The sequence below is a fragment of the Pyrus communis genome, chromosome 3 (assembly GCF_041283825.1).
Source record: "Pyrus communis isolate YQ-2024b chromosome 3, ASM4128382v1, whole genome shotgun sequence".
Classification (NCBI taxonomy): Eukaryota; Viridiplantae; Streptophyta; class Magnoliopsida; order Rosales; family Rosaceae; genus Pyrus; species Pyrus communis.
In genome coordinates this window covers 24,350,662-24,363,296 of record NC_142567.1, presented here as the reverse complement: position 1 = coordinate 24,363,296, position 12,635 = coordinate 24,350,662, and the positions used below count along the sequence as shown (strand labels likewise).

General features: G+C 38.2%; 2 protein-coding genes across 3 annotated transcripts; one reads left to right on the top strand and one right to left on the bottom strand.

The window, feature by feature from the left end:
* The first annotated feature begins 1,978 nt into the window (after window positions 1-1,978).
* On the top strand, window positions 1,979-5,508 carry LOC137715531 (expansin-A6). Its single transcript, XM_068454883.2, has 3 exons — window positions 1,979-2,232; window positions 2,545-2,863; window positions 4,829-5,508. Exons 1-3 carry the CDS (start codon window positions 2,079-2,081, stop codon window positions 5,136-5,138), a joined length of 783 nt encoding a protein of 260 aa, XP_068310984.2. The 5' UTR covers window positions 1,979-2,078; the 3' UTR covers window positions 5,139-5,508.
* Window positions 5,509-6,380: 872 nt separating this feature from the next.
* Window positions 6,381-10,547, bottom strand: LOC137716383 (uncharacterized). 2 transcript variants are annotated; one of them, XM_068455830.2, is made up of 3 exons: window positions 9,955-10,547; window positions 9,646-9,780; window positions 6,381-7,032 (listed from the first exon to the last, which is right to left on the bottom strand). In XM_068455830.2, the coding sequence occupies exons 1-3, from the start codon at window positions 9,961-9,963 to the stop codon at window positions 6,514-6,516; spliced, it is 663 nt and encodes a 220-aa protein (XP_068311931.1). In that variant the 5' UTR covers window positions 9,964-10,547; the 3' UTR covers window positions 6,381-6,513. The 2 variants fall into 2 exon arrangements, with proteins under 2 accessions (XP_068311931.1, XP_068311930.1); XM_068455829.2 differs by having other exon boundaries at window positions 9,646-9,803; window positions 9,955-10,400.
* Between the last annotated feature and the right edge of the window lie 2,088 nt (window positions 10,548-12,635).

The following is a 12,635-nucleotide window of genomic DNA, read 5'->3' as shown; positions in this document are numbered from 1 at the left end:
CTGCTTGCTGGGGTTGTGGCTCGAGATTGAGAGGCATAATTATGTTATTTTATAATTAATTAGCTTATTGTTATGTGCTGCATGCCATTGTGTTTGTGATTGTGCTTGAGCCCCCACTCACAGTTAAAGCCAGCGGAGTCTATGGACCGATGATTACGGGATTAAATGGGTCCTACAACCCACGTTGGATGCTCTCTCAGTTCCAATCTCCAATCTCACGAAATTTCTGTGTGTTCTCGTCCAAAAATTTTGAGATGACTCTTTTAAAAGTGAGATACTCTATAAACTCTTTGTCACCTTCATATTTTTAGCACAATATTTCATAATGTTTGGCATAAAAATTAACTTTAAATTGTGAGGTGACGAATAGTTCATGGAGAGCTTCACTTGTTAGAGAGTCCCTTTAGCATTTCCTTTCCAATAAAAAGAATGACTTATATAGAATATGTATATTGCTATTTTAAAGTTCTGATTCAATAGCACAATATTATGTATTGCATTATTGAATTTGAACATGATATAGTGATGAATATGTTCTATGTAAGTTGTTCTCCCAAATACGAACATGTAGTGTTACTATTTTACCCAATCACAATCTCCAATATAATGAGAATTACTGTGAAAATAATACACTCATAAAAGAGACATAGATCAACTTTATCGTCTACTCATATTATAACGTGGAATGTATCAACATATGACAATATCCAAAGTACACACAAAATTTCTCTACTCTTAAACTCTCATTAGTTTCTTCTTCTAGTTGGTCATTAGGGGTGTGAATTTTGCTTTGGGCACCCCCTTGCACCCACTCTTTTCCGATACACCCATATGCAATGCAATATTTAGCTGAGTGGGTGGGGGCTTTTAGATTGTGTTTGCATAACTTTCTATCCCTCTCATGCCCCATAAAATATTTTGATTGGTCCCCCAAAGCTAAAGGAATGTCCTCGAATCACAGCCGCTGATCACGGCTCAACTTCAGAATGACTCAAAGTTGCTCTCCCATTGAGTCCAGATCTAAACAAACCCTTTTACTTTTCTAGTGTACCCAATTTAAGGTTCAAAAATTTTATTTTCCACAAATTGCCCTTTGCCCTAATTATCCCTCTCTCTCTCTCTCTCTCTCTCTCTCTCTCTCTCTCTCTCTCCCCATTTGTGATGTCACATTAGGTATACTTGCTTCGCATGTCATTTAAGTTCCATTACGTACACGATTCAAAGACTAGGGATACTACCCACTCTTGGGTAGCCTAGTGGCTAGGGCGAACTTATCCCTGTGTAGCCAAAGATTATAGGTCAGATTGGATGAGACTAAAGTTTTAAGTTGGAAACTATGATGGTGGGTTGCTATGTTAGTAATCGCCAAGTAACGGGTGTACCCGATAGAGTTGATACACAATAAACTTTTTCGTTAAACTGCAATAAGAAAAAATTTAGAATTACAATTTTCAAGGAGGAGCCAAACAGTATGTAATATTTTTTTCTCTCTTAATCAAGAATACATACATGTGTGTGTGTATATATATATCTATTCATAATTAATTTCTATTTGGAGGTATATATACTTCTTTTGTGGTTACTTATGAAGAGCATGTGCATGGTGAGAATGTGCCTTTTGACAGAGGACAAAGCAAAACGAGTTTTTAGGTGTGGAACAAGGAAAATCGAACAACCCCTAATAAATTTTCCAGGAAAAAAATGAGAGGAAAAAAATAGCAAGAAAGATAACCACTCGCGCGTAAGAGCGTGCAAACTCAACCTCCCACCGATTGGGAAATGGGAGAATAACGTATGCAGGTCCCACGCTTATCCGTACAAGGCAGCCCGATTGGCTGATAATATGCACGCTCCAAAAATTGAGAATGGGATTGAGTTGATTGTTATTTTTTCATTTAATCTGAAATTCCAAAATTAGCCCCTGAAGACGTCCCAAGTCTGGAGCCAACCTCCATAAGTAGTCCACCACCCCCTCCTTCAAGCCCTCACCCAATCAGTACCTCACTGACTCTCTCTCCTCTCTCTCTCTCTCTCTCTCTATTTTCTGTTTGTTTCTAGGGAAAATTTAGAAAAAGAAAATGGGTGTGGTGAGTGTTTCTACTTGCATTGCCACTCTACTAATCTCGCTAATGTGGGTGGCTGAAGCAAGAATTCCGGGCGTCTACAGCGGTGGCGCATGGGAAGGCGCTCATGCCACCTTCTACGGTGGCTCCGACGCCTCCGGAACCATGGGTACGTCACCAAACCCTGCATTTGCCCTTTGCCTCAAAATTTTTTTTTTTTTTTTTTTCGCAATGTTCACAGAAATGCCGCATTCTAATATCTCAAGCTTATCATGCACTGCATGCATTATGGCATTCTCTCGTGATACTGCCTGATTATCATGCACTGCATGCATTATCGCATTCTCATGTGATAATGTCTGATTGGTTTAAAATATCGTCACATTGACAGAATCAAACAAAACCCTTTAAAGATCTACGACAAAGATATTAATCAAGCTTAATTGTCAACTAATTAACTAAAAAATATTGTGTTTTTAAGGTGGGGCTTGTGGATATGGAAATCTATACAGCCAAGGGTACGGAGTTAACACCGGAGCCCTGAGCACGGCACTGTTCAACAATGGCCTCAGCTGCGGAGCCTGCTTTGAGATCAAGTGCTCAAACGACCCCAGATGGTGCCACTCTGGAAGTCCATCAATTTTCATCACTGCCACTAACTTTTGCCCTCCCAATTTTGCCCAACCAAGTGACAATGGCGGATGGTGCAACCCTCCTAGGCCCCACTTCGACCTCGCCATGCCCATGTTCCTCAAGATTGCCGAGTACAGAGCTGGGATCGTCCCTGTTGCCTACCGTAGGTTAGTAAAGATCACATCTCTGTTTTTGTTCTCTGTTTTTTATGCTCTGTTTTGTTCTCTGTTTTCTTGCTCTATTTTTTAGGTTTGGCTATTTTGTTTAACCATTTGAGAGTAAAAATCTTGGATTTGGAAGTATTTGAAACTTTTTTTTACTAAATTAATTACTATTTTTTACATAAACGGATTTGACCGTGAGTTTAAAGAGCTAATTGACCTAACTTACGTGGACCTAGCTTTTCTGTCCTTTCACTTTCCATACACTTTGATTCTCTTCTATTTATTTGATTCTCTTCTATTTTATATTACTATTGTTTTTTATCTTATTATTTTTATAAAATATATATATATATATATATAATATTAATTTAGCTTAACCGTGATTTTATAAAATAGAAGAGAATGAAAGTGTATGAGAAGTTAGAGGGTAGAGAAGCCGGGTGCAACTTGCGTATGCGATTAGATGTCATTATTATAAAACACTACGTCTAACTTTTTAGCCCAATGAAAATGCAGTTTCCGGAATTTCCAATTAGACCACTTTTTGCTATATAGTTGTACTGGAAATCCATCTATTTTTCCATCACTGCCACTAACTTTTGCACTCCCAATATTGGTAGTGCGAGTGTTTCTTTTTCATTTTTTTAAATTTACCATTATTAAAAGAAGGAGAAAAAGTTCAAAATATTTCCAATAACTTAAAAAATAAGAGTTTCAAATCCGAGTGACTTGTAAAAATCTAATACTCCATTCAGTAAGATATTAAATTTCTTTTCATATGAAACAAATTAGACTACTTTTCTTTTTTTCCTTTAAAGCTTTTTTTAACCTTTCTCAGTCTTGTGGGTCACACTTGTGGTACAAGTGAGTTGGATCCTGATTTTTAATTGCTTTTGTAGAATGTCTATGGTATTCTGAGTAATATTCTGGACTTTTTAATCGTTTTTATTTATATTTTTGAACAAATATCAAATGCTTAAAAAACTTGAACTATTTGATACTCGGAACGTTATATAGAAAATTTAATCAATCTATTTGATGACCATGTGGAAAGAGCTCACTTGAAATTGACTTGTTGCCCCAAGTTCTTGATATTTTTAGTTGATTCTTTCTTATGGTAGTTAATCGGTTAGTTAATTTTGTTAGTTAATTTTGGCTCTTTGGTCGTTTTTTGGTCACTTTCAAAAGTTTGAACTTTTCCCAATTGGTCCCAAATGCTGAAAGCAAATTAATGGGCATGGCATGAGGAATATTTAACTCCCCAAAAAACCCTAGTTTTTAACATATGCTACTAGATTTCAAGAAAGTGTCTCAGTTGCTATGATGTCATCCTTTGGCCTAACTCTAGGCCTTTTCTTATCCACTAGATCACACGCGCGTCCTAGTCGTGCAATTAAACGTATTTTATCAGATTGTCTGACATGTTGTGTTGCAAAACGATGTTTACAACGCTTGTGTAAACAATGAGCCCAGTAATATGAGGTTTAAGAAAGCTGTTATGCAAATGTCGATTAAGTCTGTTAGTCAATGTTGTGTGTCTGCCCTGTTATCCAAGTTTAAGTCCAGTTCAATGCCTTAAAAAATAGAGTTGTTATTAACATTTCAAATTATAAATAAAATTTGACTTATAGTTCCACTAAACTTGCATTAGCTACCAAACCTACCTCTTTTCCTTGGATTATGGTCTTTTTGGTCTACGACAAGATCTGCACCGTACGTACATTTTTGACCAGTAAATCATACGACTAAAATAGTTCACAGTTTCCTACGTAGAAAAACCAGAGACCGTACCAAAGCAGTCCCCAAAAGTCCGAGACTCGTTGATCAATGTGAAAAGACCAATTTAGTGTTCAATTTTGATTGGCTCATTTATTCGCGCCCACCATAAAACACGGACCGCGATCCACGTTAACATTCCCAAGTTCGAATTCCGAACATACCCTCACGTTTTTTGACTTTTTTCCGCAGGGTGCCGTGCCGGAAGCGGGGAGGAATCAGGTTCACGATCAACGGCTTCCGTTACTTCAACCTGGTTCTGATCAGCAACGTCGCGGGCGCAGGGGATATCGTGCGGGTCAGCGTGAAAGGCGCCAGGACTGGCTGGATGAGCATGAGCCGCAACTGGGGCCAGAACTGGCAGTCGAACTCCGTTCTGGTTGGTCAGTCGCTGTCCTTCCGGGTCACAGGCAGTGACCGACGCACCTCCACCTCCTGGAACATCGTCCCGGCCAACTGGCAGTTCGGTCAAACATTCACCGGCAAGAACTTCAGAGTCTGAAAAAACACCCCCAAAAGTCAACATATTTTTTATGATTTCCCGCCCCTTTAAAGTTTTTTATACTAGATGCTGTTTTTGACTGGGGGTGTTGGAGAATGTGAGAGTGTTTCGGGGGCAAGTTTGACTTTTCGATCGGTGGGATTTGGTGTGACTTTTCTGAGTGGGTGTGATGTGTAGTAATATGGGTATAACAAAGTAACTAAGTGCAAGGGGTAATTTGGGAATTAAATTTGTAGGAGGAGGAGAGGTTGAGGCGGCTGCAGAGAATTTGTAGCCCGCACCATATTAATATTTTGCTAAAATTAAAGTTGTAATATATTCATATCATCATTATATATTTATATATGCATGAGATGTGTATTTGTAGTAATCTTGTTTTGTTCATTTGGTTTCTTTCAGTTGGCATTTTGCTAATTTTAGCTTAATTCAACAAACTTTACATGATTGTGTTTATCATGGATAAGTAAAACATTTGTAAGACTTTAGGGTTTGCCCGAACGACGAAGAGATTGTAAAAATGAATCAGGATTATGATAGGCCGATGATTCGTTTCCCTTTCCAATGTAATCGAAAGACAAACATTTGCATTAGAAAAAAAAAAAAAAAAAAAAAAAAAAAAACTCGAATGGGAAATTTCCGGTTCATTTGAAAAAGAGTTTGCCAACGAATGAGTAAAACATTATATTTGAAAGTGCAAACAGCCTAAAAGACGAGCGCTTGAATCGCGAAACATATGGTGAAGGGGAAGCTTCCCATTAGTGAACCCATGACTCCAAATGGGTCAAATCAATACCAAACCTGCACATGGGTGGGGGGCTGTGTGTATGGTGAAGTTATTCTCCATCTTCTTCTGTACTTTACAGGACAAACATCTTTGGATTCCATTGCAACGCCAAAAGTAAAGTTACAATGCAGTAAGAGCCAATTTCCTCCTCTCAAATTGGTTGAGCTTCAACTTCAAGGTTTGGCCTTTTGTTTCAATCGTCTGTTTGATAAACATTTCGGTTTGGTTTTTGGTTTTCATTTTTTGTGCTAGATAAAGATGGGAAGTACATGGGAGAAATTATAACGAACAAAGGCGGAGGGAGGGAGGACGGAGAAAGGAAGGAGATTAGTTGAAAACCAAACCTTGAAAGTGAGGTTTTTAATTGTCATTTTGTGCATCATTCCCGACACATTTCTTCCATCATATTTTCCATATCCGCATACTTTTCCTCTATTTGTAGCAGAGAAAATGAAAACTTGAACCGAAAACTGAAATGATTACCAAATGGGTCTGAAGTTTGAGATTTAGAATCTTTTAGGCAATTAGTTACAAAAAGTAAGAAAAAATAATTTGGTTATGAAGCTCAGAGCCTCACTGCAGTCCTACTAGTTATGAATTCCAACCCTGATATCTCCACTGCGACTGCCAGTGGCTGCTTGCTCCACTTGTTCCAGCACCATGTCTCCTCGCCGCAGTAGCGGCCTCAACATGCCTTTGTCCGGAGCGATGATTATTGAAATCCGTCTCAGTAAGACAGACCACATTACATAAAGCGCAAGTCCTTAAAGCTTCGGGTGCTGCCCCGCTTTCAAGAACCTTCCTTCTCTTAGTTTCTAAATCCTCCCGAGGTTGATCAGCTGCTCTCCTCTTACTGTTTTCTCCAGGGATCTTTTTGCCCTTCAACTTATCCAAATTCATCTTGTGCTTTTTTCCCTGTTTATGCTTGTTGAGTACATCCTTGGTGTCGCAATAAATATTGCATACCTCACAATGCAGTTTCGGAGTACCGTTTCCAGAAGGACGAGGAGTAGCATTTCCAGCCGGCCGAGCACTAGTGTTACTCCATGAGGCAGCATTCGGATTTGCAGAAGCATAGTGATCTGTCCCATTTGATGGTATTGAGAAACCCTGACAGAAGGTGATTAACTTTGACATGAACAACAATACATTGAATACAACACATGCAATGCATCCACTGATTGACGAAAACTCAATCCATAATAAATATTCTCCCATCGGTTGAATTTGATTGCTAACAGCTATTTTCGGATCCTTCTACCATGCAGGGATAAAAGTCTCTATGGGTACCCTGAAAGGTTGCGGACATGCAGTACGTAACTGTTGTCTACCGTTTGAGATTAATTTTGAAATAACAAGCATACAGCACAGATATGCAATGCATGCAGTGATCAATGTAATCTGAGTTGCTGTTTTCAGAAGTGCAGGGGGACACAAAGCATATGCCTTGAACCATAATGATCAACCCCATACCAAATAGCTTTTCAGCAGAACAGAATATCAGCACATCAAAATCAAAGCAGTGAAAACGCCGTAGACCTGATAAATGGACTAGCAAAGAAAAGCTCCAAATAATCACAAAAAAAACAGACCAAGTAATACTAGAAGAATGAAGAAGAAACGTGAAAAGAGAAAGGTAAAAACAATAAAGCTTCCTCTAAGCTAGTGGGATGATACTGAAACCTCCTCCAAGCTAGTGTGTTGGTGCCAAAATCTTGTCCAAGGCACTGTTTTTCTTCAGAAATATCATGTGTTGCAGTGAAGAGCTTTCTAAATTCCCAACAGGACACCTAAAAGGAAATTTTCTTCCAATGTTTTCAGACGATCTGGGGGATAATGGGGTTTTCCTCTGGCTTCTTATGGTTATTTTTACATTTGGAAGGTGCATACCTAACGCTGTTGTGTAGGCCTGGAACACGGAAAAAATATAATAGTAATAGTCATTGCATGAGAGGTTTACACCCTTTCTAAAAGAATTAGGGATGAGGTGTACACGACAACAGAAAGGATTATGCCTTTGGGGCATTTGGCGACTAATGAATGCCTTAGCCCTTTTCCAATGGACTAGCCATGCCTCATTTTGTCCCCTAAACTCATTTTCCTATGGACTAGTATAGAAGCTAACAGCTAAGGAATACAGACCATTTGCTATCTTTGGCGGTCAATCTATCAGTACTACACAAGGGGAGAAAAAAACACTAGAATGGAGTGGTAGTGGAGTAGGCTGGGTTAAAAAGCTAAAACATACAGCCAGAAATGATTTTTTTTATTTTTTATGCCTGAGATGACCTGGGCTATGCATCGTTCCATTCCTGCTCTCTTATGTGTCTGATTTTCTAAATAAATAGGCAAATATTTATTCTCTTAAATTTGTGGGGTTTCAGCCATTTTAAGCAACCACATAAACTTTTTCTGCCCCTTCGATTATTTTCCGACAAAGTGTAGAAGGGGAATTTGTCACTATAACATGAACTTTGAAGCTAGCTAAACATATCCGGGGTCTTTGAAAATGACATCGAATATTAGAAAAATCAATGCTGACAAAAGTGTTATATTCAAATGCTTTAGGGAAGTACATTGAACACCATTAAATACCACAAAGAAACACAATAAGGAAATGAAATAATAACAAAATGTCCATAAATTTTTTCCACGTAAATGCCACATCAACTTGGTTAACAGAAACACAACAGACTTGATGGAATGGGGTATTTTGAAACACAAGGCATATCATAAGGAGGGAAAGAGGAGGGAAGAAAGAAGGAGAAGCGGGGGTGGTTGGGGAAGCTAGACGCATATCATAACTGTAACAAAGCCTAATAAATATTCTTCCATTGATTGAATCTCCCCGCAAGAAGTTTTAATTGGGAAAGCATACAACATGCCATATTCAGATTCTTCTACCATACAGACAGATTACACAGGCCCTGGTCCCAAAAGCTTGATGTTAGGGAATGGGTGAACAAGGGATGCCAAGCTTACACCCTCCCTCACATGCAGCATAGGCAGCATGTGGAGGTACAAACAGATGGAAGGAGAAAAAGAACATAATATTGCAGCCTGACCATGCACCATTCACACAGCATAGAAGCAAGCATCGAGATTAAAAGTTTTGAACCCAATACCTCTTGCAAACAAGACTCTAATACAATGTTAGATAACCACTCGCCCCAAAAGCTAAGTGATGAGGGAATGCAACCGCAAGAATTACAAGGATTACAACAGCGACTAAACATCCATGGGTTGACAGAAGTTAATCCACCACTGCATTTGCCTCAACACGAACAATAGATGTACCTATACAGTCCTGATATGATAGAATAACCCTAGATATTCAGTTATGTCTTTTAATTGGAATATGTTCAGATAAAATTTGGATTGACAAGGTGTATGATCAAATTTCTATATAAAAATCTCAGTTCATTTATTTCTTTTGTGTTTGGAAAGTTCTAAAAACTCAGTTCAACCATAGTTTTCTATTGGAAAGATTACTTTGTACAAGTTTGATGCAGAACCAAGCAGGAGAGGAGTATCGATAGATCCTTTTATTTTCGTTGAACATCAAATAAGTACTGGAACAACTAGAAGTCTTGAACAAATGTGAAAAATCCCAATGGCAATGCACTGACTTAAAATTCAGATCACATTGAAACTGCACAAAAATGCAACATATGCAAAACCAAAGTTAAATTGATTTAAGTTGAGAGAACAATAAGAATATACCATTTGTTGCAGGTGAACTTGCCGCTGCTCGTTTTCTCTGCTGTGATCTTTCTTAAGATCTTTCCACTGAGCTTCAAATTTCAACAGGGCCCTGCCCTGCTCTAAGAACGACTTCTCAAGGTGGTACCTCAATTCCTGAAAGTTTTGATGCAATTTTGCTATTTAACAGAATAAAAAAAGAACAAAAATAAATCTAGTAAGCTACTACAGGCCAATCAAATTGTAACAAAAAGAAATGAAATTTAAAACATGCAGCCATTATCAAAGGCAAATGGAAACATGGGTATCTAATAAAAACTCAAAACTCACCAATTGCATTATCCAATTCCTCTAAGCAGTTGGCCATTTCAGAACTCCAGCACAAAAAACCCACCTGGGTTTTGTGGTTTTCTGGCAGATTAAGCTTGTGGGGAATCCGGGGATCTCTGAAACTGCAATTTTCTGGGACTTAGAAGATCCCACATGCAAAAAAAAGTGCTTTTGACAATTGGGCAGAAAGCAGAAGCAGATTGAAGAAAGAAGCAGAATTTACAGTCAACTATGTGACTGTGATGGAAATTGAGGGCGGTGAGGTGAAGGGGGCTTCGATTCCCCAGCCGACCAATTAGCTCTGTTGCATGAATTCATAAGGAGAGCAGGTTTACTATTATTTATTTATTTAATTTCCATTTTCGGGGTGAGAAGAGAGCTGGGTTTTGCGAGAGAAGAAAATCTGAGAAGTGTTTGTTTGACCTGGACAGTAGAACAGAGAACTCGGAATTCTTGGGAGGATTTCTCAACGAAGAAGAAGAAAGTGGACTACTTTGCTCAGGCCCACCAGCAAGTATATTGGTGGGCCGAACCCACTTTTTATCTCTGCCACATGAAAATAAAAACAATTTGAATTAGCGTTTTTTCCTAATACAAACGATATTTTACAGTAAGAAGAATAAGAGGTTGGAATTCAGGACACCATGAGTTGAAGAAGAAAGACTAATAGATGTGATTTAAATCAACTCTTTATCACAACACACAGTGGCATGAGCGGGGGAATTCAACACCATAAGGAGGAATTCATAGACCTTCATATTCTACTATTTACCCTAACAGGAGGCGTATGGCAATAGCCAAGTTTATGATAAAAGGATAGGATAAAGGGAGAGGCTTGTAGCTCAGTTGGTTAAGAGCATTTACCGTTGCACTCGAGGTCCATATATGTTTGTCCATGTGATTCTCATGACTCACTGATTAAGGAGTTGTTGATGTTATCAGTTTGTTTGTATCGTCAGTTTTGTTCTAAGTACAATGTGTTTGGATTAGTATGTGGAGGAGAAGTATCCTCTGAGACCGTCATTGCCTAATAACCCTCGGCTAAAAGTTGTTAATCTCCAGGTAAGTTAAGGAACTCGTTTTTGTTCACAGCTGGGACACAGCCAAGAAACATAAATTTGCATTGCATCAATACTTGTGCAAGAAGATTCTACAAATGCTACAGATTCCATAGCACTTGAAGGGCTTTCTGTTTTATTTGTTTTAGACAAAATAAAGAATAGGAGTTATCTTTTCCTTGATCGCAATAGGATGCTGCATATAACAACACCACACCCCTAAAAGTTAAAATGTAAGGCAAATTCAGATGAAATACCACCTTTCAATAAAGATTTTAAGGAAAAATACCACTAATCATTTCTAAAAATTGTGAATAAATACACTTACATAGAAACATTTATATTTTTGTCCCCATTGCACGCGATACACATACCACCAATGCCACTTTCAAAAATTGTTGTCGGTCAGAGTCTTTGTGGTTATAAATTTTTTCTAGTCGCTGAAAATTGTCAAGTCACTTTTACACAATGACTTAAAAAAATTCGTGCAACTTTTTCATTTTTAATTATATTTTGTTGTGTGAGTTTTACTTTTTTTCACATATGTAAATACAATAAAATTAGAGAAATTATGAGAAAATTCATTACTTAGCATGTTCTTTTGAAGGTCATTGTTAGAGAGTGACATTGAAACTGAAAAAAGTTGTCAGTCGCCTGAAAATTTGAAGGTCATATTGGTCACCGGAAAATTTGATCAATTGGTTGCAAGAAAAAGTCGCTCGGTCGAAAAACATGGTAGAATTAAGTGATAATCATGTAATTAATTTGAATTAGTAATATTTCTAGAACTGTTTTGGTTGACTTTTCCATTGATAGCTAAACTAAAAAATCATGGTATTTTGGTTATTCATATCGGCATCAGACCTCCTGAGAAACGAGAGATTCCCCAAGGAATGAAGGATCTGTCCTGTTAAATTATACTTTTCTAAATTAAATACTTCAGACGTCTGCTATATTGTTTTCTGTAATCCTTGTCCTGAGCTAACCCGGCCTATTCAGGTCTATCATAACCACCTTCCACTTGGCCGGTGGCAATGCCTCCATCTTTGCCCAGCAGCAGCTCATCTGCTTCTAAAAACCAAGTCATATCCCGTCTAATGACCAATCTACTACTTTCATGCAGCGTCAAACATTCCACGGTCACGGTCTAAACTTGCAGGTCAGGCCGTGCGGCGGAGCATGGATATGTCATCTAACACCTCATCGGATTATTTGATGACACTTGAGGCTAACTATTGTCCTAATTTGCTTCATGGTGAATATAAACTCAATCAGTGGGCCGTATAGTATCACAGTTTCAATTGTTATTTCAAACGGGACATGCAAATAGTTCTATTTTTGGAAGAAAAAAAAAATGCAGGCAAGTTGATAAACAAATAATAAATGCGTAAATGTGTTGAACTTGCAACCACCAAGCCACCAAATGTCTAAGTGCAGAGGTGGAAAGGTAACTACACGACGCCGCCTACCACTTTAGATACATAACAGAGTTTAGTTTGAACTCTGAACTTGCACAATTCCGTATATACCTCGCCATTTTTCTCTTAGATGGAATTATTGTTGAAATCCCAGTGGGTGAAAAAGAAAATCATGGGTTTAAATTGATTGCCCTACTTTAATTAA